The 25,703-nt window shown below is 36.3% G+C and overlaps 8 protein-coding genes across 11 annotated transcripts; 2 read left to right on the forward strand and 6 right to left on the reverse strand.

Moving 5' to 3' along the window:
* Positions 1 to 13: 13 nt before the first annotated feature.
* LOC108810471 (uncharacterized) lies at positions 14 to 1,919 on the reverse strand. Of its 3 annotated transcripts, none has more exons than XM_056987493.1 (3): positions 1,774 to 1,848; positions 1,495 to 1,616; positions 14 to 690 (listed from the first exon to the last, which is right to left on the reverse strand). In XM_056987493.1, the coding sequence occupies exons 2-3, from the start codon at positions 1,612 to 1,614 to the stop codon at positions 115 to 117; spliced, it is 696 nt and encodes a 231-aa protein (XP_056843473.1). In that variant the 5' UTR covers positions 1,615 to 1,616; positions 1,774 to 1,848; the 3' UTR covers positions 14 to 114. The 3 variants fall into 3 exon arrangements, with proteins under 3 accessions (XP_056843473.1, XP_056843472.1, XP_056843471.1); XM_056987492.1 differs by having other exon boundaries at positions 15 to 690; positions 1,758 to 1,919; XM_056987491.1 differs by having other exon boundaries at positions 15 to 690; positions 1,495 to 1,657; positions 1,758 to 1,919.
* A 3,554-nt stretch (positions 1,920 to 5,473) lies between these two features.
* LOC108811474 (uncharacterized) lies at positions 5,474 to 8,972 on the forward strand. Of its 2 annotated transcripts, XR_001943310.2 has the most exons (6): positions 5,474 to 5,599; positions 6,131 to 6,663; positions 7,307 to 7,472; positions 7,626 to 7,719; positions 7,941 to 8,075; positions 8,832 to 8,972. XR_001943310.2 is itself a non-coding variant. In XM_018583523.2 (2 exons), the coding sequence occupies exon 2, from the start codon at positions 6,163 to 6,165 to the stop codon at positions 6,607 to 6,609; it is 447 nt and encodes a 148-aa protein (XP_018439025.1). In that variant the 5' UTR covers positions 5,474 to 5,599; positions 6,131 to 6,162; the 3' UTR covers positions 6,610 to 6,834. The 2 variants fall into 2 exon arrangements, 1 of the variants encoding a protein (XP_018439025.1); XM_018583523.2 differs by lacking the exons at positions 7,307 to 7,472; positions 7,626 to 7,719; positions 7,941 to 8,075; positions 8,832 to 8,972 and having other exon boundaries at positions 6,131 to 6,834.
* On the forward strand, positions 8,423 to 10,323 carry LOC108811471 (pathogenesis-related protein 5-like). The gene is made up of 2 exons (XM_018583520.2): positions 8,423 to 9,462; positions 9,550 to 10,323. Exons 1-2 carry the CDS (start codon positions 8,702 to 8,704, stop codon positions 10,109 to 10,111), a joined length of 1,323 nt encoding a protein of 440 aa, XP_018439022.1. The 5' UTR covers positions 8,423 to 8,701; the 3' UTR covers positions 10,112 to 10,323.
* A 1,246-nt stretch (positions 10,324 to 11,569) lies between these two features.
* LOC108807860 (protein RESPONSE TO LOW SULFUR 2-like) lies at positions 11,570 to 11,872 on the reverse strand. The gene has a single exon (XM_018580098.1). It carries the CDS (start codon positions 11,870 to 11,872, stop codon positions 11,570 to 11,572), a length of 303 nt encoding a protein of 100 aa, XP_018435600.1.
* Positions 11,873 to 12,460: 588 nt separating this feature from the next.
* LOC108811469 (sterol 3-beta-glucosyltransferase) lies at positions 12,461 to 15,623 on the reverse strand. Its single transcript, XM_018583517.2, has 15 exons — positions 15,491 to 15,623; positions 15,337 to 15,408; positions 15,156 to 15,249; positions 14,910 to 15,052; positions 14,756 to 14,826; positions 14,593 to 14,674; positions 14,423 to 14,524; positions 14,202 to 14,257; positions 14,028 to 14,062; positions 13,728 to 13,947; positions 13,451 to 13,642; positions 13,252 to 13,311; positions 13,096 to 13,135; positions 12,780 to 13,004; positions 12,461 to 12,700 (listed from the first exon to the last, which is right to left on the reverse strand). Exons 1-15 carry the CDS (start codon positions 15,569 to 15,571, stop codon positions 12,629 to 12,631), a joined length of 1,545 nt encoding a protein of 514 aa, XP_018439019.1. The 5' UTR covers positions 15,572 to 15,623; the 3' UTR covers positions 12,461 to 12,628.
* A 1,325-nt stretch (positions 15,624 to 16,948) lies between these two features.
* Positions 16,949 to 17,975, reverse strand: LOC130495567 (glycine-rich RNA-binding protein GRP1A-like). The gene is made up of 2 exons (XM_056986980.1): positions 17,949 to 17,975; positions 16,949 to 17,440 (listed from the first exon to the last, which is right to left on the reverse strand). Exons 1-2 carry the CDS (start codon positions 17,973 to 17,975, stop codon positions 16,949 to 16,951), a joined length of 519 nt encoding a protein of 172 aa, XP_056842960.1.
* A 33-nt stretch (positions 17,976 to 18,008) lies between these two features.
* Positions 18,009 to 20,499, reverse strand: LOC108811472 (alcohol dehydrogenase-like 6). Its single transcript, XM_018583521.2, has 10 exons — positions 20,276 to 20,499; positions 20,065 to 20,201; positions 19,938 to 19,975; positions 19,417 to 19,739; positions 19,134 to 19,216; positions 18,985 to 19,060; positions 18,815 to 18,876; positions 18,643 to 18,738; positions 18,406 to 18,567; positions 18,009 to 18,319 (listed from the first exon to the last, which is right to left on the reverse strand). The coding sequence occupies exons 1-10, from the start codon at positions 20,322 to 20,324 to the stop codon at positions 18,203 to 18,205; spliced, it is 1,143 nt and encodes a 380-aa protein (XP_018439023.2). The 5' UTR covers positions 20,325 to 20,499; the 3' UTR covers positions 18,009 to 18,202.
* Positions 20,500 to 23,221: 2,722 nt separating this feature from the next.
* On the reverse strand, positions 23,222 to 24,645 carry LOC130496367 (vegetative storage protein 1-like). The gene is made up of 3 exons (XM_056988388.1): positions 24,189 to 24,645; positions 23,616 to 23,825; positions 23,222 to 23,515 (listed from the first exon to the last, which is right to left on the reverse strand). The coding sequence occupies exons 1-3, from the start codon at positions 24,596 to 24,598 to the stop codon at positions 23,341 to 23,343; spliced, it is 795 nt and encodes a 264-aa protein (XP_056844368.1). The 5' UTR covers positions 24,599 to 24,645; the 3' UTR covers positions 23,222 to 23,340.
* Positions 24,646 to 25,703: the final 1,058 nt, after the last annotated feature.

Below are 25,703 nucleotides of genomic sequence, written 5' to 3' on the forward strand. Positions count from 1 at the left end.
TGATAGCATTTTATTTACTAAGCAATAAATAACTCACGGTTCAACAACCATTGAACCTGAATCGATACAATTCATAAGATCAGGATGTTCCAGTAAACAAAACTCTCCTTAGTACTACACATTTTCAGCTAAGCTTCTAATCTCAGTCTCCTCCACATCTGCAACCTCAACGCTATAAGACATCGAGTCAAATGTTAAATCAAGAAAGTACAACAACGAAACAAGAACGCAACAAGTTATGAACATCGGGATGGGACCAAAGATCCATAAGAACAAAGGCGATGAGAAGTAGAACGCTCTTAGTCCCAACGACCAGAAGTAGCTCCCACGGTTAACTGTTGCAGCTACATAATCTTGGTTTATCACAAGACCATGACCACCCGAAGAAACAGCCATGAGCTGTTTACAAGGGACATTGATGAGGATGCTCGCATGGCTGTAGTAACGTATCGATTGGACGTTGAGAAGAAATGCGACTAAGAAGCAAACAAGGATTGCGAAAAACTTGATGGAGAAGGCTCGGTCGCTTTTGTCTCCAAACACAAACCAGACTGATCGTTCTCCCGTGCCGCTGGTCATTAGTACAGCGATTAGTGAACATAACATTATTGCGGTTGATGCTAATAGTGTTGACGCCATTATGTTGTTCCTTAGAGTTTGAACCGCTAGGACACCGTTTTTTGATGCGTCCTATTCTCATTTGTTGTAAGGGTATATATTAGTTGTAATCAAATTGAACAAGTAATCTGAAAATCAAAACGAGAAATATTTTTGGTTGAGAGCAAAAATTGTTTTTCTTTTTTACATTTTTTGAAAATTAAGGACATAAGCATCTGTTTTTTTTTTATTCCTCAAGCAATGCAACGCATATTTTGAGACTCATTTATTAAGGAAATTTCCAGAATCTAATTATCAATTGGTGAGGGGAGCATGCATGATGATTATACATACAATCATACATATATATGTTATATACACTATGCACAGATTCTCAAATCTCATCCTCCAATACAAAAGGAACAGAAACCTTTGAAAAAATACTTTTCCAGGAAAATCTCTACACATGCATACACTTATATATATCATTGATCATATGTTGTTCAGACTAATTTATATTTATTGTTATGTGTAAGAAGTAAACAATTTATGCAACTTTCACCAAAAAAGGTATACAATATGAGAAGATAAACACACATCCACACGCGTTGGTAGATATTCACGGGATTCTCAGTTATACCCCAACCCGCAGACTATAACCAATAAGCTTAATCAAAATAAATATTTTTCTTTTTTGCTTAAATAAATAAATAAAATTTTTGGAGGAAAACTTTTCATTTTCCTGGGAAGATGATCATCGACTCATGCAGATAAATACGGAGAGATCTAAATCTATGAGAAAACATTAATCATATACTCTTTACTTTAAATTAAGAAATCTAGCTATATATGAGAATCAAACAAACAAGAGGTATAATAATAAGAAAAGGAAAAGACCTCCATCATGGCTTGGACCCAGAGGCGGCGATTGAAGGCGTTGAGGCCAATGACGGTGGAAGATGGACGATGAATGATGCGGTGGAGAAGCCACAGATGATAGAGAACCATCAAACCCATTCCTAATGGCATCAATATGTAATCCAAATACTCAAGCTTCATTCTTTTGAGTTTTCAGATCGATGAGATTGACAAGAAATGATTATAAAAGATGAAACAAGACTGAAGAGATTGAGAGAATCAAAACGAAGCACGGGTCTTACGTGGACCCTTCCGGACCTATGTATCTCTCTCTGCTTCGTTATGTGCTACCCGGATTCTCAGCCACTCTATCTCCTTTTATAGATTTGAATCTGTACATACAAACGTGTGTATTAGTGTATATATGTACACACGCCTCCACTTGTAAACGACGAACCCTAGTTGTTTTTTTTTTTTTTTTTTTTTTTTTTTTAACGTTTACGAACCCTAGTTGTTAAGTTTGGACCGGCCGGGTTTTGCCATTTGCCAATGTTTTACTACCAAAAGCACACATTTAATTATTGAATGAAATTAAAATACATATCAATTAAATGAATCTAGATTTTTAATAAGCAAGTTGATATTACGTTCAATATTTCTCCTCTAGTTAGCTAGTTATACGGAATCTCAAAAACATAAAATGCTTTTATAATTTATACAATGAAAAGAATATGTTAAAATGCAACTTAGGATACCTTTTTACTACTATTACTCTCTCTGTATATAGAAAATTAATGTTTTAACTTTTTTTTTATATTTGAAAGATTGATGTTTTATATTTAAGTTACTGCATTTATGTTTTAATCTAAATTCTAAAACATAAATTTAAATCTAAAAATATGAATGGTATAATTTTACTGGAAAGCAAATATAAAACTTGAAAACAACTAAAAATCAATAAATAATAATATGTATATTTCATTTTTATTAATATTTGTATAAATTCTAAAACATCTTTTCTTTCAAATACGGAGGAAGTAATAAAACCTATTGTTGTGATTTGCGAAAAGTTTTTAATCTTGTATGTTGACCAGTTGAAATCAACGGAGTAATTAATGAATTAACAAGAAAAAGCATGCAAAAATGTCTCTATTTCATTTTGCAACAAGGCAACAACTATCACTCCAAAGAGTTTTGGCAACAACTCAACTCAAAAGCATGCAAAGAGTTTTCTTTAAAGTTTAAACTATATTTTTTAAAATCCAAAAGCATGCATAAGAAATCTTATATTATTAATGAAAATGAAAGTTCACATATAAGTACTCACCAGAATATTTTAAGTTACAAACTTCGTACGAAAAATGCCAAAAATGGTAATTAGTGTTGCTTTTAATTGAACATGAAGATATTTTATTTTTGAGGAATGGAAAACTTTTCAGAACATCAATGGCTCACTAAAGGCCCACGGTGACTTTTATCTTTACTTCACAGCTGATTTGGCAAAGGTATATTCCCCGATGCTTCCCCACCAGAACGATGGTGCCATTTTCTTTCTTATTAGTACACAACAACAATTCGATTACAGAATTTCTAAATATAATATAAAAGGGTTGATAAAAAATATTACATGCCATTCAAATATTATAACATTTTTGAAAATTCTACAAGCATCATGCAGTGCATGCACCAGTGTGGTCCTAATTGTTAATGCAAGCAGAGTAGTCGTAAATCCTTACACTTTTGATAGTAGGCTAGGAAATATTTTTTTATAAACAGCACTATAATTTGATAATATTTGCTAGGAAATCCAGCATTATAATTGCTTTTAATAACTAATACCACACAATTTACTAATGGATGGGACTATGTATATTCAGTTGTACTTCACCATCTTGGGTCAACTGGAACCTTATTCAATAGTAAAATAAACAAAAAATATCTCAAAGTTTTCATTGTTAAGACTTCAGAATCACAACACAAAAATAAGTTTTTTTCTTGCAATCTTGACTATATAACCCGGACTTCTTAAGTGTACATATTAGGTTGATGTTGTGGTGCCACTTACTAGAGAATATAGCCATTGACTTGTCACTTGCATGTTCATTCCACAACAACAACTACCACTAAGTTCTATGGGGACGCTTGAGAAGGCTTGAGAGCTAAGCAAATACTCTCAATGTTTCTTGTTGTAAGTAGTTTGAGTTGAGCCAAAAAAATTGTTTCAGGATATAAGTACTTTTAACATTTCAATACAATTTTTGTATTTATTGAATAGCTTGTGATCAATTAAAATATGTTAATTATTTTATAATTAGTTAAAATTATATACTCTCTCTATTTTATAATAAATGTCATTCTAACATTTTTTGTTATATAAAAAGTATCACTTTATAATTCCAATACAAATTATATTTATTTTTGATTAAAAATTAATTTCAAACTGTATTGATTTTATAAATAATTTTATCTATTCAAATATTATTAGCCAGAAAAGTATAATCAATTACAAGCTATATATATTTCTGTCACTTTCTTAATTTTCTCAATGTGTGTGAAAAAATATCAAAATAACACTTATTCAAAAACTAAAATAATATTAAATAATATATTTTTAACAAATATTTTTTTTTAATATTAGTGATTCTAGCCAAAACTCCTTAGGGTTTGGAACAAAGGGACTATTAAGTTTAGCATTTAATTTGAGCGAGCGATCACATGTTACCTTTACCACTACTAAAAGCCTTTCGTTGACATTTTTGTTTCAAAGAATTTAATCACTCAGTTGTTCAACTATTATTTGGATCTATCTCGAACTAAGCATCCGTGCCTCTCTTGCACATGGGTTTATCTCGATCAGACTAACACGTGGTCATATATTCATAAACTGCAAACATGAGTGTACTGTTTATGGTACACTGATCATTTACACCTTTTTTAACCGGAATATCCGGCGAGCTGTGACCAAACCGACTAATTTCCGGAGGTCTAACCACCGACGGCAATAAAACCCGGTTACTGAATTGAGAGATATTCGAACCTCCGATCCTTAGGATCTTTACGAACGGGTTCAACCATCCGACCAATATGGTTCATTTACACCTATTTTTTAAAACCGCAAAACAAGATTCACAATATTTTACAATTTAGAATAAAGCTAAGATAGACACAAGTGCACATCTCTTTAGGATTTTGCTCTACATGAAACACTAAATTGCCACACAAGAAAATACAGAGAATGACCTAATGTTATATTTGGACAAAAAAACAAAATCCTACCAAATCATCAATTCATGAAGCCCCCAAAGACAAATCCCAAGAACTTCTTTAATTTGGGATTTCTTTTTTAAAGACGTACAAAATACTCGTGAATTATAATAAAAAGTTATCTATAGAAAAAGAGATGTTAATTCCCATGAGTAGTAACACAGTTTCTCCACAAAGTTTGTTGAATTTTGCCTCATAATGAAGATCAGACCAAGCGTTTGTGATATATAATAGCATATGGACATTTGGAAAAAGATAAACCGTTGCCATAAGTGGCCCAAGAAGTTGATTGGTGAAGTGAACAAAGATGTGAAGGAGCAAAGAAGACGGGTGAAGTTAGGTAAGGCAAAGTCATCGCCCTCTCTCACACTATTTTCACGCTCTTCTTACCGTTCATCCTTTTCTTTCGTTTTCCTTTCTTTTTTTTTTCTTTTCTTTCTATGATCTAATAAATAATTTTTGGCAAAATCTATAACATACTGTTTAAAAAAAAAAATTATATACAATAATATAATATGTTACTATCATAATAACTCCAGTAATATCCAAGTACAAAAATAATCACGCGGACACGGGGACACGTGACTTGATCTCTTTCTCTTTCGAGATAAGACAAACCATAAAAAACGAATTAACGAGAGGAGTTATTTAATGTTAAATCAATTAAACAATAATAAAACGTGAGAAAAACGAGGTAGAGGGACCCGTTAACTAACGGAGTTAACAATAATATCCGTTAGAAAACAGCGTTATAGTCAAGTCTCTAATCTATAAATAAATATTCTCATCTCTGCTTCCTCTTCTTCCCTCACTTTGATCTTCTTCTTCCACGCTTTGCTATCGAGAGTCAAAATTACGGTTTCTCTCTATCTCTCTCCAGGTAACGTCTCTCTCTCTCTATCTCAGATACCTTCTCTGTGTAACTGCTTCCTAAAATTTGAATTTCCTGGATAAATTTCTCCTTCCTACCTTCAGATCTGGTAGCTAGCTAGCTAGCTATACGTTACAGCTTCCACTCTGCTCCGAATCGTTTCGAATTTGGATGTTGATTCGATTAAAACAATGTCAAATTTCGTGTGATCTTGAAAGAGGTTGTGGAGCAGAGGAAATTGATTAGCTAAATGTGGACACGTGTCTCACAGATCGGATTGTAAAATGTTCGGTGTAGTCAGGCTTATTAGTGCCTGCATAGGCGGCAAATCGGAATTTAAACAAAACGATTTTGTTTCTTGAACAATCTGTTTAGGCAGTCTAATTAAACATCCGTTTAGGCAGTTTCTTGGCGGCAATCAGTTATAAATGAATCAATTATTTTTTCTTAAAATTAATTACTCTAAACAGACCTATCGATATTTAAACGTTGAATTGCACGGTATTGATGGTTTCTTCGGCCTTTACTGGGATTCTGCAGAGTATAAAGGTTGTGTGGAGGAGCTTTCGAAGATGGAGGTAGTTGGAAAATCTAGCTCTGCCAATGTTATTTACTTGTCTGCCATTCTAGGCCATCGCGACTGCGACGACGACTCTCACAAATGCGACTGGAAATGCGAGAACGAAAACGTTTTCGGGAACATGTACCGCTGCAGACTAACCGGACTCACTCACGTCTGCGACATCAACTGTAACCAGAGGATCCTCTACGATAACCACACCGCTCTCTGCAGAGCGAGCGGGCGGGTTTTCCCTCTCTCGCCTGCTGAGGAGCAGGCGGTGAGAGGGGTTAGGAGGAAGCTTGACTGTGTTGAGAGTACAGAGAGCTGTTCGTTTAAGCGTCGTCGCCGCAGCGATGCTCCTCCTCAGTTCAAAGCTTCTCCTTTCGAGAGGTCTTTCGCTGCTGCTGTGAGGAGTCCTATCTGCAGTCCTGCTGGAGACGGGATGGACTTGAGTTAGATGATCCATGCAACTTCTCTTCTTGAGAGACCTGAGAGGCTCCTTTAATAAGACGTAGAATAACTTCCTTTTTTATTTTAAATCTATTTCTTTTGGACAACTTATGGATAAGAGACGTATGTGGTGTTGTTGCTCTGCACCTCCCCTGCCTGAAACAGAGCTTTTATCTTTAATATTCTGTGAACTTTATGTAGTAGTACTTATGTAGGAGAGAGACTTTTATAATTTTTACTTGCTTCTACTTCTTCTTGGTGATGATGTTAGTATCTCTTTCATTTGTTTGGACACGATGTTTATTTAGGCAGGCTTTTATTGAAGCTATGTATCTTAGCGTCCTGCCAATATGAAGGGCCTAACACACCATTGGTGATGGTCTGTAAGTGTTGTGGGACAGGATTTTTCCATGTTACTAACCTATGCAGCATAGGTTCTTCTGGATAAAGGATATTTTTGGTTTCTTTATCATTTCTGATTGATACTTGATTCTAACAGTTTTCTTTTTTTTACTAACCAACTTCCATTTCCTTGATTGATTAGTGTTTGGGATCCTGAATGTGTGTTTATGTTTGTGCAGGTTTGCAATTCAGGAGAGTTTAATTGTGCTTCTTTTATGTTCATTGATTTGTTTTATGTCTTTAATTTTTTCTTTTGTAGGAATAAGTCTTAACTTTTTAAAGTATTAAACTTTGCTTTGCAGGTCCTCATGTGTTTGTGCTCAGCAGGCAGCAGCTCGCTTGGTTTCATTCAGTGGCAACATAAGCTGATGCTCCTTAACTATGAGAGAAAAGAAGGCAGTGAGCAGGCACAGTTACACAGAGAGGATGTGCTTGGCCAACTACGTTCAAAACTACAAGCTATTCATGGTAATTATGTGATATGATGACATCTATGGAGCTACCACGCTTTTTTTCTTTCGTTTACTTGTGAGTTCAGCTGCTGTACGAGTAACTACTTTGCTCTTAACGTCCATAATTTCTGATATTTATGGTCTTGAAATCTGTGCTCTTATGTTACAGGTACAAATCTCTTTAGAATGTAGAGTTTCTGATGAAGTTCATGGAATCTGGGCTCTTATGGTACTCCGACCTAAATGGCTAAATCACAGTCCTGGTATGTAAATTTGTAATCACAAACTCAGAATGATGATCTAAAGTAAAATGAGAAATCCATGTGTTAGTCATAATGATGATCTAAATTAAGTAAAAATTGAGAAATCCATGTGTTAGTCATAAAAGATGGAACAGTAGAAGTGAAGATGACATGTTGCTTCAGTTTGTTCTTTCTTTTCTTTTTGACGTCGAATTTATGCAATATTTTATTCATTTTTAAAGCTTTACAGAAAGGTAGAGACGTAGGCATTCGATGGTTTGATGCAAGAGCCTAGATTTTCTGGAATCGTGGAAGATTCTGTTCCAAAGAAGTTGGCAAAGTATCAAATGTTGACTCCACCGCTACGACAAGATACGGTATGTGATTATTTCTCCCTATTAGCTTATGATGATTAACAATCACTATGCATTTAACTTCTCATCTTGTTTAGAAATCAAAATAATTTGTGCTTTTAATCTTGTAGATCTTTGAAATCATGAATTTTGAGTTTCACATTAAAAGAACAAAAAATTGAGGATATAAATTTGTTTGATTGATTTTCTTTTATAATTTTATACTAATTGTTAGTTTTTGTTCAGTAAGATTAGATATTGGTTACTTTTTGAATATTCATAACTATATCAACTCATTTGTCAAGCAACTAGAATATGAGTTAAGCTTTTTTATTTATTTTTGGTTGGTGTAGATTCTCTTGCATCTTTTCGTAGAGATTTCATTACTTCTTTTAGTATTTCTCTAGAATAATATAATGTAATACTGATGAAAAAGATGTTGGGCAAGTAAGGCAAAGAATTGCCTTGTCGGAGAGGCCAGTGTCCTCAGAGTAATGCTAAACCTTAGTTCATTGCCTTGCGGCTTGAAGCTTTCTTAAAGCAACCTCACCGCTTCAACATTTGATTTGATTTGGTATATACTATAAACCCTGGTTCAAGAACCTACAAGCCAAATCCATATTTAAGGAATCTTAAACCTTAATTCAATAATGGGAAGATCACCAATGGTTCCCATGGCTATTCTTGTCTATGTCTCCCTACTGTTCTCTGTTTCTTATTCCTCCACATTCGTCATCACAAACAACTGTCCCTTTACTATCTGGCCCGGTACTCTTGCAGGCTCTGGCACCCCGCCACTACCCACAACAGGATTCAAACTTGACGTGGGACAGTCCGTTAGCATTCCCACGGTTCAAGGCTGGTCAGGTCGAATATGGGCTAGAACCGGCTGCAACTTTGACACCAACGGTACAGGAAAATGCACTACCGGCGACTGCGGTGGGAAGCTGGAGTGTGCCGGCAGTGGTGCTGCTCCTCCGACATCACTTTTCGAGATCACGCTCGGTCGCAGTTCTGGAGACAAAGATTTCTACGATGTTAGTCTCGTTGACGGGTATAACCTCCCCATAGTTGCTTTCCCCACAGGCGGCGGACTGGTTGGAGCTTGTAATGCCACGGGGTGTGTTGCTGATATCAACGTTAGCTGTCCGAAGGAGCTTCAGGTGATTGGAGAGGAAGAGGAAGAGAGAAGAGGAGGGGTTGTTGCTTGTAAGAGCGCTTGCGAGGCCTTTGGATTGGACCAGTACTGTTGCAGCGGTCAGTTTGCTAATCCAACCACGTGCCGGCCGTCTTCTTACTCTACTGTCTTCAAGAGAGCTTGTCCTAGGGCTTATAGCTATGCGTTTGATGATGGGACCAGTACTTTCACTTGTCAGGCTTCTGAATATGTCATTCTCTTTTGCCCTGGCAGGTATATACAATCTTGTTCCCTTCTCTTTTCAGTGTTCTTACAATGCTCAGTTTCTGATTATACGACTTGAATAACTGCTTGTTTCAGGGTTAAAAGACCAAGCAGCCAAGACTCTGATCCTCCAAGCCCGTCACAGAATCCATACGGACCACCTATGGCTCCACCGACTCAGAATCCGTATGGTCAACCAATGGCTCCACCGACTCAGAATCCGTATGGTCAACCACTGGCTCCACCGACTCAGAATCCATATGATCAACCTATGGCTCCACCAACTCAGAATCCATATGGTCAACCTATGGTTCCTCCAACTCAGAATCCTTATGGTGAACCTGTGGCTCCACCAACTCAGAATTCTTACGATCAACCTATGGCTCCTCCAACTCCAAATCCTTATGGTCAACCTGTTGCTCCTGTGACTCAGAATCCAAACGGGGAATCAATGACTCCCCCACCTGAGAATCAGTTCATGATGCCTCCTCCCATTGTAAACCAAGATCCAGACGACCAGTTTATAAATCCACCATTCGAGGATGAGAGTCAAAGCGCTGAAACTGGGAAGGTTGCCAAGTCTCATTCCTCGTCTGACATTCTTCGACCGTACCCTGTCTTTTTGCTTATTGGCCTCAGTCTAGTTGCTTTGAGGTAGTCATGCAGAGCATGAGACGTCATTATTCTTCCTTTCAAAAGATAACAGATACATGTAACCGTGTGGAAAGAAGCAAACGTATTATGTTTCCTGTCTTCCTAGAGATTCTGAAGTCCTTAGATTACCTTTAATTGTTTGAATTGGATTATACATGTAAAACTATTTCTACTCCATGTAAAGAGAAGAATATTAAAATCATAACTCGAAAAATACTCAAAAGAATCCAAAATTCAAAGTTAATCCAAAATTCTGAACTAATTATTTGAAATATTCTTTAAAATTTGGAAAGTATATCAAAATATTATTTTAGTTCGTCTGCAAAAGTATATTAGAACCCAAGATATTACAAATTAATATTTAACTAGATCTTAACCCGCGTTTTGGAAGCGCGGAATATTTTACGATGAAAAATTTGACTAATAACTTAACAAATATTTTGGTAATTTTTAAAGAGTGTATTTAAAATATTTTTGCATTTAAATCAGTGTTTTTAAATTCAAGCCGATTGTGATTATACCGGTTAATCCGGAGATCTAACAATTCAATTTAGGTTAGATTTTAAAAATCTTCATATTAAAAATCACTAAAACCCGAAACTAACAGATTGAACTGATAGATGACCGATATGTAATCTAATTTGATTTAAATTGTAAAAGTTTCATAATTTGTAATCTACTAATCTTATAATTCAAATTTTAAAGTTCATTATTTTGTAATTTATGAAATTATGACGTTTTTACAAAATTTTAAAGAGAAAATGATAGATATAAAATAAGTAAGATTAATTATTGTATTGTTTGGAAACATTAATAGTAGTATAAAAAAATAAGTATATTGTTTGGAAACATGGACAGTAATATAAAGAAAGAAATATTAGTGATTTAATGTATGTTTAACTATAAAGTATAAATGTGTATTTAATTTAAAAACTTACAAAATAAATGTTAGGTACAACAGAATGTTTCTGTTTTAGTAAGATAGATGAGTTTTAATCCAAAGTATATTAGTTCGTGTGCAAAAGAAACCGTAGTGTTTTGGCTCATGGAGTGTGAGACATATGTGAGGCTATATTTTTAAATATAGGTATTTTTATTTGCACACCAAGTATATCCTTCTCTTTAGGGTGTAGCTTTCCTCTTATTTCTGGTAAACTTCACATTATGTACACTATCCTGTATGGTCTTCGATATAAAAAAAATTTTCGAACTTGATAATATGTGATCTACATGTGATAATAATAAGAGAGTTCGATGATAATTTTCTTTTGTAAAATGTACACAAAATATGATCAGAGTTTTTTTGGATTTTATATTTACAAAACGACAAAGAGATTTTCATGAAAAAATAAAAGAAATGTTCTGAATATTTGTTTGGAAGAAGAAAAAAGACTATACAGATTGGCATTGACATTGATATGAACATTACATAGGAATGGCAATTTGTACCGTATACACATGTCTACGGTGAGGCCAAGTCGGAGGAAAAGGAGGAGGAAGAGGAAGAAGAGACACGAGAGAGTTCGTTCACGAGGAAAATGATGCGAGAATGGTAATCACGCGCCTCGTCTAAAGATTCGGCTTCAAGCTCGGCGAGCTGAGAGCAGAGACGCTCCTCGGCCTCCTCCGCCACCTGCGTCCGCCGCCACAGCTGCAACATCTCTTTCTTCATTTCCTCCACCACTTTTTCCATCTCCCCGTTCTTCCGCCGTAGCTCATCCACCTCCGAAGCCGTCACCGTCGCAGAGTTTCCTCCTTTCCCCATTTTTCTTTATTTATTTTGTTTGGCTTTGTGTTCTTGTTCTTGCTTGGTTCTTGAATGCTCTTATTTTTATAGGCGTCACGGTGACTGGGCTCCTTGAGGTGCGTATATGTCTAAGTTCGGTCTATCTCTTGTTCTTGTTTTTTCTTTTTCTGGTGAGTTATTTTCCTCCTCAAGAACATGTTCTTTTTATTCTCTGATACACGTTGAATCCCACAATATATATTTACCAAAACTTGAGTGGTGCAGACAAAATTATTCTGGAGGTTTGAAATGTTTTTTTTTGGGTAAAAGAGGTTTTAAATGTTGTTGGGGATTTGAAAATTTACGTGAATTTCTGAGACATAAATATTTTATGCTGCTCTTTTCTTTTGTCAGATTTTATGCTATTCTTGTCGGGAATTCAGTAGAATGTGTTGATATTATCTGATTATGTTATATCATTAGTATACAAAAGTTTATTATCTTCATACACTATCAAAAACACTAAAACAATTTTAAAATATTATCGAAAAATTCCCTTAATTATTTTTGTATATAAATATATTATTACCTTGAAGTTTATGATTGAATTGAGTTATATTTTGGTGATGTTATTTGAAAATATAGTTATCCTATTATCAAAGTATGGTCGCTACAAAAAAAAATTAGTTGCATTTGTATAATGTGTCTCATATATAACATTTTGTTGCTAAAGAACTTCTTGCATTGTTCAAAGAGATCACCATCTCTTTGATATAAGCTGTACGTTGTCTGTGACTACGTTTGTTGCTGCGCTGAAACTTCACACACCTCTTCTCTAAGCACTCTCACAGCTTCTGAGACTCCATCCTGAAATCATTACCCTTAAGCTATCATTACCCTTATACTTTGATTGTAGGCCATGGAGAAAATGATTATAACCAGTTACCTCAAGAGACAATATTTCAGCGATTGCCATGGCACTGGCTCTAGTTTTTGAAGACAGTGCATCGTAGACGGCTTTTGCTACCACTTGTGCAGCTTCCATGATGCTCTCATCATCATTTGATTCCTCAGGGAGCAACTGGTTCCTTGCCAATGGTTGTGGAGCAACCCCAAGCCAAGTCATCTTTTCTGCCCAATAGAACTGATCCATCATAAATGGGCATATAATCTGTAGAAAAAAAAAAGATTTGTCACTTTTTGGCATTTAGACTTGAGACATTCATTCAAATGAAAATTACCAATACTAGTCTAAAACAAACCTGTGGGATTCCAGCATGTAAAGCTGCAGCTGTAGAACCACTATTTTTCCAATAGGGAAACATTAAGGAAAAAAAAACAAGACAAAATCAGTTTTCATTTATATATATATAAATAACCTAGTTCGTTAATAAAGAGCATCCAGCTGAGAATTTCACCTGCCACCATGATGGATTGCAGCAGCACATCTTCGAAATAACCAATTGTATGGCACCATACTAACTCAAATAGACAAAGAGAAGTGTCTGTTATAGAGCTTGCTCCAGATATATTTACATCTGATAATTTATATTTCAGATTTTAAAAAAAAAATCATGTAAAACAATAACAGGGGAGTTGTGAATATTTGTAACTCACCCAGAGAAGCAGAAAAGCTTGCCGTTGAAGATAGAGACTCCCACACTTGAAGCAGGTTCCTGAGCAATGGTGCAGATTGCTGCTTCTAAAGGTTCATAACCCGCTGTGAGAAGGATAAATCTGTATCCTGTAATCTGGATAACAGACTCGAGAATCCGAAGAAAGGCCAGAGGATTCTTCATAAAACCCATGCTGCACAAGAAGGCTAGATTTGAGTCTTCAAGAAAAGGTTACTGAAAACATAGAAATGAGAAGGGATCAACTTAAAGTTAGAGACCTTCCAATAGAACTCAACCCTATAAATATAGGAAGAGCTGGCTCTAAAGAGTCCGATACAAAAGCATACAACTCAGTGTGGTCTGCGCATGCATGAGAATCGTCTGTTGTACCCAGAAGCCCTGCAGAAGAAGGACTCTCTCCACATTTGTTGCATGAAAACTGCCACTCGTTGGGTAAAAACCAAAAGCCACACACTCTAACACTCAACGGCCAGTAATCTGCTCATAAGACAAAACGAATGAACAGAACAAAGCTTTGCCAGGTCATGATGGCCTAATTGTTGTGAGATTACACGTACCAGGGCATTCCACAATTTCTTTGCTGAAACCATACCTGTTGCAAGGTTTAATAACAAGTAACAGGTCACCAACAAACTTATGCAATGTAATCTAGACTAAGTTATATATCAGTACAAAATTGCAACTAAATTACTAAATTTAATCAGAGATCAACAAGAGAATCCACAGCTTACAAGACCAGTGGAGATGATGGCCGGATATGCCAGATTGGAAGGTCTGTTACTGGATCCTACACCAAACGAGAAACCTCAGGTGAAAAGTGTACACAATCATTCCTTACAAATAAAACATACTACCGAATAATTTTTAACCAATAGTAATTCAATAAACTCAATTAATTTTCTTGAAATTTATAATTTCTGCATTTCTGCATATGAAACATAATAACACTTACTGCAAAAGGGTAACAGCTTAGGTTGAGTTCCTCAGATCGCCAAGATCCCCATTCTTCAGTAAAAAGAGGCCACATCCAATGAGTTACATCACTCCAGCTAATCTGCAAAACCAAATAAATTAGAAAATCTCATGAGAAAATAACACAGCAGTGACAAGTTTGTATCATACCTTGCCGATGGGGGCTTCTTTCAAGTACTTGTACAACTCCGGAAGCTCCTTCCTAAACTGTCTTTCAAAGCCTGAAGGTGGACTGATAACAAAAACAAGAACTGCAAGTGATCATCCTCCATTTCAAGGAATTTAAGCTCATACTTCCAAACTAAGATGTTACCTATACGGAACAACATAAGGAGCAGCCACCACACAACGGATTTGATAAACCTCTGCAAGGCTCCATCCTTCCTTAAAATGTAACAATAAGAAAGAACCACTGTTAGCCTTTCTTATCACATAGAACTTTAGTATATGTTGTTAAGTAGATGTACCAATGCAAAGAAGTTTATGACAACGAGATCACCCTCCATACACGAACCCTCTCCAAAGATACTTCTAAATGCAGAACGACACTCTTGTCTGTGTTCCCTTTTGATCCTTTCCTTCTCCTCCCTAAAAAGCTTCCTTGTTGAGTCTGAATGAAACCCACAACAGAAAGATAAATCCTTTAAAGCTATAGTATGAAGAGAACCAGCATTGGTAAACTAAATTAAACATAAAGAGTATTGATCTTGTACCGTTATGTGTGCCAAGAGATTGACTAGACTGAGCAGGAGGAGAAGTGAGAGGAACATACGAAACGTTTGCTTTTAGCAAGTGTGAGCCTAGGTTCTGCTCATAAAAATCAAACCTTTATTACACTAACTTCTTCAAGTCTACAACTTTAAGAGAAGTGAACAGAAAAAAAAAACACAAAACCTCATGAGCTAAATGTGAAATCAAGAAGACAGAGTAGTTAGGCTGGTCACGAGCCAAAGCTGCGGCAATGGCCTGCAAGCAAGCAAGAAAAGGAAACACCTTTAAGAACCGATTCCAATAAGAGAAGTGAGATTCTTGATAGGGGAGAGATTACAGCGAGAGGGTAGACATCGCCTTTGGTACCGAAAGCTATGAAGAGAGCTATTGGTTCTTTCCTGCTCTCTCGTTCCTCCATGGTGCGATGAAGGGGAAGAGAGTGCTTGGCTTTGTGTTGGCATTCAAATCGAGTTCATATGGTTTCGGTTAGAACTGTTAGTTCGGTTCGGGTTATTTTGTTTTTTGGTTTAGTTCGGTTAACAAAACATTTGTATAATTGAACCCAACGAAATTTTGGTTTTGAGTCCTTTAGTTTTGGTATATGAAGATTCACAGTGGTTTCAAGTTAATGTGATTAAAAATTTCGAATTTTTCAGTTAGTTCAGTTACAAAATTTGATTTGGTTAGTTTAGTTAGATGACTAAGGTTTGGTTAGTGTGTTGGTAGGATTTGGTTATATTTGTTTTTAAAATGGAAAATCAATTGATTGTTGAATCGAACCAACCGATAACCAAAATATTTAAATCTACCGGGTAAAATTGAACCGAAAAAAAAAGTTTTGAACTTTAAAAGTGATTTGCTTTGTAGTCTCAAATGTGAGAGACTTACGGAAACAGACACTTTATGGTTTTGTTTCTCATGGAGAGACACATTATTAATTTGAGACACTTTATCCCAACAGCTGTCCTTTTTTTGACCATTTATGCCCCTGAGTAGCGTAAATGTATTGTTCTCTCATTGTTCTCCCTCTTGTTGCTTTAGTAAATAGTGGTTACGTTTTTTCTCGGTTTGTAACTAGGTGCAATTAATGTTAAAGTAAGTAAATAATTTTGGTTGTTTTATTGGGTACAGAGACAAGCTGAGTTGTAGTTGGACATAAACGCTATAACAACAATTATATGGATAACCTATTTGTGGACGTCGTATATGTGGACAAAGAAATTGGTGGAGAAGAGAAGAGAAACAGAGCCACTTCCACCACTCTAAAGTAATTACCTCCGGTAGATCAGAGACAAAACAGAGCAAATAATTGTTATTGTCAGATAAGATCTTTCGATAATTTGGATCCGTCACAAAGCATGTTCGACGAAGATTTAACAAAACCCAAGTCTTTTCAATATCTGTGCTCCAAAAAATTCTTACGAAACAAAGTATTTGATACAGAGGCATGGGGTTTTGAAAAGTTTGAATCTTTTACTCATAGAGTATAACGGCGTATCTAACGATGGAGATCAATGGAATATCGATGAGAGAGTGACGGAAGTCGTAGTTGGTGAGATGAGAAGAGTGTAGGTGCTTTTGAAATAAAAAAAATAAACCTTGAATGTTGAGATTGTCTGTAAAACCCACCACCACCACCATCTCCTCCTCACGTCTTCTATCCACCATCCACCACCACAACATCCACCAACACGGTATCCACCACCACTTCCTCCTCCTTACGTCTTCTACCTCTGTATCTCCATCCACCACCACAACATCCACCATCACGACATCTACGACCACTTTCTCTTCCTCACGGCTTCCATCTCCATGTTGTGGATGAAGATCTTGTGGACGAAGTCTTATGTTCAAGATTTTGTGGATGGGGCAACCACCTCCACCAACCACCACCATTGTATCTACATTCACGTCTTCCACCATCGCTTCCATAACCACCACCGCCTCCACTGCGGTATCCATCGTTTCCTCCACCATGGCCTCCACCTCCACCACCACCACCATTGTTTCCATGGAACTGAACCTCGCTAATGATACGGCCGTCAAGCTTCTGTATGTATCCACCGCTTCCTCCACCACGGCCTCTACCGCCACCGCCACAGCAACCATCACCGTATTCATAACAAGTAGCGACCACCGTTGTATCGACCCTCACGTCTTCCACAATCACCACCGCGGCACCGCATCCATTACGGTATCCACCGCCACCTCCACCATGGCCTCCACTGTTGCCAGCGCCACGGTATCCGTTGTCTACACCACCACCATTGTCATCTGAATTGCTTCTCTAATTTTAATACCAGTCTTATTGGTTAGGAAAAAAAATTTGAAGAAAACAAGAGTCAGAAATTGGAAGAGAAATGAATGAAGATTTAGAAGTGTCAACGACGGCAGAACGGAACATAGTCGACAAGGGCAAATCGGAGAAAAAGGAAACATAAGTCGGTGAGATGGCGACGGCAGAACGGGATAGAGACGACAAACGGCAACTCGGAGAAAAAAGAAACAGAGGTCGGTGAGAATGGCAGAGATTAGGGGTTGAAGAAAGGTCTCCGATTTCTCAATCTCTAAACATCGGGGTTCTCTCAAAAGTGAAATTAGGGTTTGTCTATTGGAATCTGTATCAAGAGCAAGTCGATTGATTTTTAAAATAAGAGCCAAAAAATATTTAATTGGTTTGAAAGATATTTTTGATTTAAAATGAATAGTTAAATTAGTCTGATTTGGTTAGAGGTAAATAAAATAGAAGGACATCGATTTTTGATCTGGTTAGAGAATTGATGAAATCCACTTACACACAAAGAGAAGGATATGTAAGTCATTTCATTAAGAGAAAGTGTGCTTTGAAACACAAGTTACTTAAAGTGTAATTGATAAAGAGGAAAGTGTCGGTGAGAGTAATATTCTCCTCAAATGTAGGTCACTTTATAACACAATCACTTGTTATTTCACATAACAAGAGAACTTTCACATAACAAGAGAACTCGACACACCCTCTGTAATAAAAAACAGATTCTTTCTTGAAACTGTACATATTATCTCAAAGACATTACTTTGACATATGAAGAACGCAACGCAGACACTTCCCCTCTCTCATAAGCTCAAAAGCTTCGTTAATATCATCAAACGCTAGATCATGAGTGACCAACTCATCAATCATAATTTCCTGCACCACAACAAAAGAGTCAAAACACAAAGTCAACAACAACTCAAAAGTCAAAACTGGTTTGGCTTATATGTAACTGAGCTTACCTTGTTCATGTACTTTTCAATGAGTGAAGGAAGATCAGACTTAGGCTTCCACCCACCAAAGAGAGTCCCTTTCAACGACTTCCCTGATAGAAAGAGTCCATAGTGAGCTGAAACTTCAGGCTTCACTTTCGGTACACCTAGAGTAACGGTCATGCCCCATCCCTGAGTGATTAAGGCACACATTTTAGTATACACAAAACAAGGTGAGAGAGTCAAGTACTGAACAAGAAAGCTCACATCTGAACATGATTGTAAAGCAGTTGTAGCTACTCCTGTATCACCAACACATTCAAATGAGAAATCTGCACCTCCTCCTGTCATTCTTTTGATTACCTAAATGATTATATAAACATTCTTATAATGCAGCCAACATAGTAATAAACTCTTATTATATAAATCATCAGCTTACCTGGTGTATGGGCTCAGAGATGTCACTTGAGTTGATGAAGTCCGTGACGCCAAATGTCTTTGCTGCAACACATATATAAGCAACACTCAGAATCAGTCAAGAAACCGCTAAGTTGTTATATATACATACATATATATATATATATATATATTAAAGCTATGATGACAGACCTTTTTCAGCCTTAGAGGAGTTGATATCAACACCAATTATTTGAGCTGCACCTCTGAGTTTGGCTCCTTGAGCAACCTACTCATAAGAGATTTAATCCCCAACACAATGTACACGAAGAAGCATCAATGTTTATGTATCAATTACATACCGAAAGACCGACAGTTCCTAGACCAAATATCACAACACTTGAACCTCTTTGTACATCAGCAACGTTCCATGCTGCACCAAGACCTGAACATAACACCCTAGATTCTCAGTATCTGAATTTCATTATTTTTTAACCATTGTTCAAGAAATCGCTAGACGGTAATTAGAATTTTGTTTATAAGAAATTAGCGTCTAGCTGCCTAAACATTTTGAAATAAAAAATTGTATTTTTATGACCAATTTTTGCCGCATATACAGATTTTTAGAACACTGTTTTTAGCTACCTGCGGCTGCTCCACAGCTGAGGAGACATATCTTGTGGAGAGGTGCAAGAGGATGGACTTTGACAGCACAGCCAGAGTGAACCACAGTGTACTCACTGAAACTCGAAACCGCGCAGTAATGGTAAACAGGTTTGCCTTTGATAGAAAAACGAGTCTTCTGATCACTATGCATCAAACCTCTCCTCTCCATTCCAAGAACCTGACACATGTTACTTTTACCAGAGATGCAATGCCGACATGACCCGCATTCTCCAGTGAAGACAGCGATCACGTGATCTCCTTTCTCAAACTCTGTTACTCCTTCCCCTATACTCTCCACTATACTGCAGAAAACATTCATGTACACAAAGATAAGCATAGACAGTATAACAAAATAAAATATTAGCCTACAACTTCCAAAATTTAAGAAATAATTTAAATAGACATTTGACTTCAAATTTGTAAAATCATACATTTTCTAAACATTTTCTAAATTGTTTATATTGCCATTGTTTTTTTAAATAAAACATAGGTAGCTTTACCCTGCAGCTTCATGGCCAAAGATACGGGGCAAAAGAGACTGTAACAAGAAAGGTAGAGGAGGGCATTAGAGACTCTTATAAAGCCAAATTCATAAGGAGGTTTATTGTAATGAAAGAGAGAAGAAACCTGAGACTCCCAAGCGGATAGGTCGCTGCGACAGAGAGATGTACAGACAACTTTGATTCTGATCTCAAGAGGTTGAGGTGGACTCACTTTTATTTCCTCTATAACCAGTGGCTCACCAGCTCGCCATGCCACCGCAGCTGTAGAGTTTCGATTAGAATCCTTCCTTAGGACTAAACAAAGAAAAGAAACGGTTTTTTTTTTTTTTTTTTACCTTTGCAGGTTATGACTTGCGGTTGTTCGTGGGAGGAAGACGACGACATTGTTATCACAGTTTTGCTTCAAGCACAAAATGAAGGTACCCTAGAGAGAGAGAGAGAGAGAGAGGAGAAGAAGGGGATGAAGAAACAGAGCTTCACCTAACACAACAGGCACCAACCACCATGGGCTTTACAGCTTCAGAGGTCCCACATCAGAAGCAAGTCATTCCCGCCACCAACCCCCTTCGTTATTGAAGAGTATTATTGGGTTTATAGTGGACTTATCTTTTTTTCATAATGGGTTCATGATAGGTTAAATTTTTTTTAATAGTTGTTTCAAAAAAAGAGAGAGAAATGGAATAAGTAAATTAGTTTAGAAATGAGGCAAATATTTCTTAGGAATAATAAATGATATATTATATTTTTTTAGTACTTGTTCAAGATGTATAATATTTCAGAGAGTTTTTGATGTTTCAAAGATGTTTTTACATTTTAAAATAAGTAAAAAAAATTACTGATTAAAAAATTTAATCAGTAATATTTTATAATTTTTTTGTAAAATTTAATAATTATTAATTTTAATTTTTATAATAGTTTTAGGACCATATTTGGACCAAATCCAATGAAATATTGGTTTTTTCCTGAAATCCAATGATTTTTTTTGTAACTTATGAAATATTGGGTTTTACCCTCAAAATTTTTGGAGATTTTTTTATGTGAGCATAAACATGTATAATGATTTTTTTAAAAAAATACGGAATGTTTATATTTTATAGTCTCAAATTCTTAGATCCAATCCTGTTTTCAGACAGTTAATTAATTTTAGATTTTATATGATATATATATTTAGTTAATTTTCATGGTTTATCATTTTTTATACTTGATTAATAATATTTTTTAACCAAAACTACTTGATTAGTTTTCTATACAAAGAGAAAAAAAAACATTAATACGACGTCCTTTTCGTTGGGTTGGGATCCGATGGAATATAGCATTGGCTACAATTAGGCCTGGACGCGGATCGGATATCCGGGTTTTTGAAGGTATTTGTGATTTGCTTCGAATGTTACGGATATCTAATTTTCCGATTTGCTTTGCTTCGGAAAAATACGGATATTCGGAAAAACGGATATCCGGAAAATAAATAGATATTTGCGGATATTTGCGGATACTTACGGATATCTCATTTTTTTGATTATTACAAATAATCTTAAAAATTCAATACAAATTTGTTTTGTAAAATATTTTTTTGCTTAAAAAATATAGTGAATCTACATATTTTGTAAATTTTTAAACTTAGTTAACAATTATAATGATACAAAACTTAAGAAAAATATTATAATTGTCATAAATATTTTCTCTTCTTTTTATGTAATACTTTTATATAAGTAATAATGTGAATAGAATCTGTCAAATTATATGTTAAGAATAATAATTATATAATTTTATATATCTAAAACTTTAAATATAATCAAAATATACATGTATTTATATATTGACGGATCGGATCGGATATTCGATTCCCAAAATTTTAGTATTTGTGATTTGCTTCGATTTTAACGGATATTGAGTTTTAATATTTGCTTTGCTTCGAAAGCTTACGGATATTCGAAATTTTCGGATCAAATAGCAACGGATAACGAATCGAATCAAATTTAACGGATAAAATGCCCAACCCTAGCTACAATTACAAAGATAACAAAAACACAGATAAGGTGGTTGATGCATAGGGAAAATCGAGGAGACATTAAAAACACAGATAAGGTAGTAAAGTCTTAACAAAATCAGCTCGAAAATTGTTCCCCTAGTGCCATCCTGATCAGCCCATTGGTCTTTAATGTTCCTAATGAGTAGGACCATGAGCAGCGATGAGGAGATAAGTGTACGTGTTTGGCTTCGAGTTCTGCAACTGTTTGTTGGTCCCATTGTAGTTAAGAATAGATGAGATTTTCACTTACACCACTCGTTTTTCGAGCACGTTGTCACCGTGCTGATTTGGTATGTGTTTTATTTACTACCGTTGGCTTTTCATTTTTGTATGTTTCTGAATTTCGAATCATGGTTTATGTTTTTCTTTAAAGTGGTAATTTTACATCAATGATTCCTTGAAGAACTATATATTAACTGTCAAGTTGTTTCAAATTAGTAGAAACAAATGTGTACGAATATAACAACTTAATTATATTCTTTAGGTTTCTTTAGCAACATAATATAATAGGATAATTAATGAATGTTAACATAAATACAACTCTTGAATGGAGTTATTGGATTAATTTTTAGTTTGATAAGTAAATGAAAATAAAATCCATTTTATTATGCTAATCAATTTTAACTTTTAAAGCTTAATTAACTAAAATATGGAAGACGACATATTTCGACACCAGAAATATCATATAGTAACAAATGCACACAATCTTTCAACTGCGTCCTAGTTGCACACCATTTAAGTTAAACATCCTATTTCCATACAAAATTTGGTTTGATTTTAATGATTTATGTCATGAACGGATAGTAAACCAGTTCGTATTGATTGATATTGGTATAATCCAACCCAATAGGATTTAAGTTTTTAAGGTTTCAAATTTTCTTAAGTCGGGTCTTGGATCTATTTATTAAATCCAATTGTATTAGGTTGATTTAATCTGGTTTATATTCTCTAATCGGATCGTAATTGGCTTTAAATAAATTAGTCATTGGTTAAGTTTAGGGTTTAGAGAACACTAACCAATTTTAAACCGCAATTGTTGGTACTAGTGCATCCTTCAAAGTTCAAGGAAAAACATGTTTCGAATTTTTATTGTATGTGGAAATAGGTTGTTAAACATAAATGGTGTACACTTAGGATGAAGTTGAAAAATTGTGTATATTTATTACTATACGATAGTTCTGGCGTGAAAATACGACGAGGTCTATGAAAATTCTAACAAACATAGATGTTATATCAAATCTGCGCCAAACTATAAAAAAGTACGTACGAAGTACTCATTTATTTATGAGTTATTTATTTAGTTGCGATAGAATACATTGACTCATATTTAGGTGGATGCATGAACAACAAATACATGAAAAAGATGCTTGATTAGTTCTTGTAGTAGAGTGGATTAGGGAGCTTGAATGTCCTTCTCCCAGGGCTGTCTTTAGCCAAATCAGCCCATTGGTCTCCAATATTCCCAATGATAGTGTGACCACTCCTCACCAGCTTCTTCCTCTCCTTTGACTTGAAGTTTGATATCTTCGTGTTTGAACCCGTTGGCCTGTGTTTCCACATTTACATAAATCCACCATTTAAATCGTAAATGATATATTGAATTACTGCATATATATGGTTAAGCTAGTTAATTCAACTATACTTACTTAAATAAGATTTGTCTCCAATAAGTGAAGCCAGCAGCTTCGAGATTCTTTAGAGTGACTTCCGCCAACTCTTGGTAACGCTCAGTGAGTAAGACAGGCTCAATCCCGAGTTCTTGGATGTTTTGGTAAAGATGCAAAGTCTCTGGGAGCACGGGAGCTTCTCCGGCCTCCAGCCACTTATTGAACGCATTTGGGTCTTGCTTCTCTGTCCTAAAAACCAAAAAAGAGTAGTTTGCTTTTACATGATACCATAATATTGGAAACAGGGTTCGGCCCTGATATTTCTAAAACAATTTAGTAAAATATTTTTTAAAAACACTTTTTAATTGTTTGAAGGTATATATTTATACATATTAACTCAAAAAAATTGGGGAACCAAGGTCAGTGTTTGACTTGATTATGCCTATGATCGGTTATGTCTGCATGGAGACTGAAGTCATGCATGAGAAGTTAAAATCCATACAATTAAATTAAAATGTGTATTTATATGTTGCCATCAGATAGGCACTGTGTGAATGCAACCAGTCTATGTAGTGGTGTGTGTAGAACTAATATTAATAGTAATATGCATACCCGTATCCATATTGAGCGTAAAAGGGAACATTAGAGAGGAGGGTCTCGTCAAGGTCAAAGATCCAAACATTGACGGTGTCATTCTTCAAAGCAAGTCCTTTGGCGTAGAAATAAGCTTCTTTGCACACCGTTTTGGAGTCAGCACGGTACTGTTCGGAAGTGAGGTAGTCTTCAACATAGTCTTTGCAATTTGCGGGCACTGTCTGGAAGTTTATGATGTTTGAGGTCTCAACACCAAGGTGCCAGCTTCTGCAGTTGGGGTAGCTGATGGAGAGTCGTTGTTCCTCAGAGAGTTCGGCTTCGTTGGCTGATGTGAGGAGTTCAATGAGCCTAGGCAAAGGTAGCGAAGGTCGGCCTTGGGAGACCGTAGCGGCCAAGAGCAAGATAAGTGAAAGTGAGAGGATCTTCATTATTGTTTTTGGTATGTTATTGTTTTAGTTGTGATGTTTATTTGTGTGGTACAATGGGTGGTATTTATAGTAAGGCAAGGTTAGGTTTACGGTATGATTATGAAACAAAAAAAGGTTTACGGTATGATTACTTATGAATTTATGATGAATGTGATCGGAAATGGGGAGAGATGGGGAGAGATGGGGAGAGATGGGTACGTGTGTGGCTTCAAGTGATGCAAATGCAATAGCAGATGAGATTATTCACTAGCACCACTCGTTTTTTTGCGCACGTTGTGCTGTGCTAATTTATTAGGGTTTTGAATTTTTTTTAATATTTTTTAAAATATATGACTACTATAGGCTGCTAGTATGCTTGTTGAAATTTTTAACTTGGGTTAAAACTACTTGAATATAAAAACACAATGTTCTGTCGACGATTATTGCTGGAGAGAGAGATGTCTTAAAAGCAGTTGAAGCGCACAGAGAGAGAAAGAAAGAAAAAGTAGATCTGAAACTTGGGTCCGGCGACCGGCCGGCGCGTGAGCGTGCGTGCCGTCGCCGGAGCCCTTTCGGTGATCGCACAAGTCTTGGTCTTCGCTTCCATCGTGTCTCTCCTCCTTTCCGTTTTGCCGAAGCTCTGGAATCGGCGTCTTGGCGCCTCTGAAACTGGAGTAAAGGCGCGGGTGGTGGTTTTGACCGGTGAAGCTCATCGTTTGTTTTTTTGGTGTTTTTTGTCTCCGAGAGACGGAGGCTTCTATAGCTTCGTCGCCGTCGGTTCTAGTGTCCGGGAAGCGGTGGTTTCTTAAGCGCCGCCGTCGTCGGTTTTGTCACCGGAGGGCAAGGCTTCTTCAGTCCTTGCGCTGTCGGTTTTAGCTGGTCATGTCTTCTTTGGACCTTTTGTGGAGGGTGTTGGTTGCCCGTCTCTGTTTCTCTGGTTTGGATGGTTATCGGTTCGTTTGTGGTGGGGTCATCGGGTGTTTGCTCGGATGAAGCTTTCGTTTGAGGCGATGAAGCCCTCTGGGGAGCGACGATGAAGCCCGGAAGAAAAGTGGATGGATCCGTCGGAGGTGACTCGGTCTCATGAGCTCCGACGGAATGAAGTTGGCGGTGGAGTAGTTCCGAC

The sequence above is a fragment of the Raphanus sativus genome, chromosome 6 (genome assembly GCF_000801105.2).
Source record: "Raphanus sativus cultivar WK10039 chromosome 6, ASM80110v3, whole genome shotgun sequence".
NCBI lineage: Eukaryota > Viridiplantae > Streptophyta > Magnoliopsida > Brassicales > Brassicaceae > Raphanus > Raphanus sativus.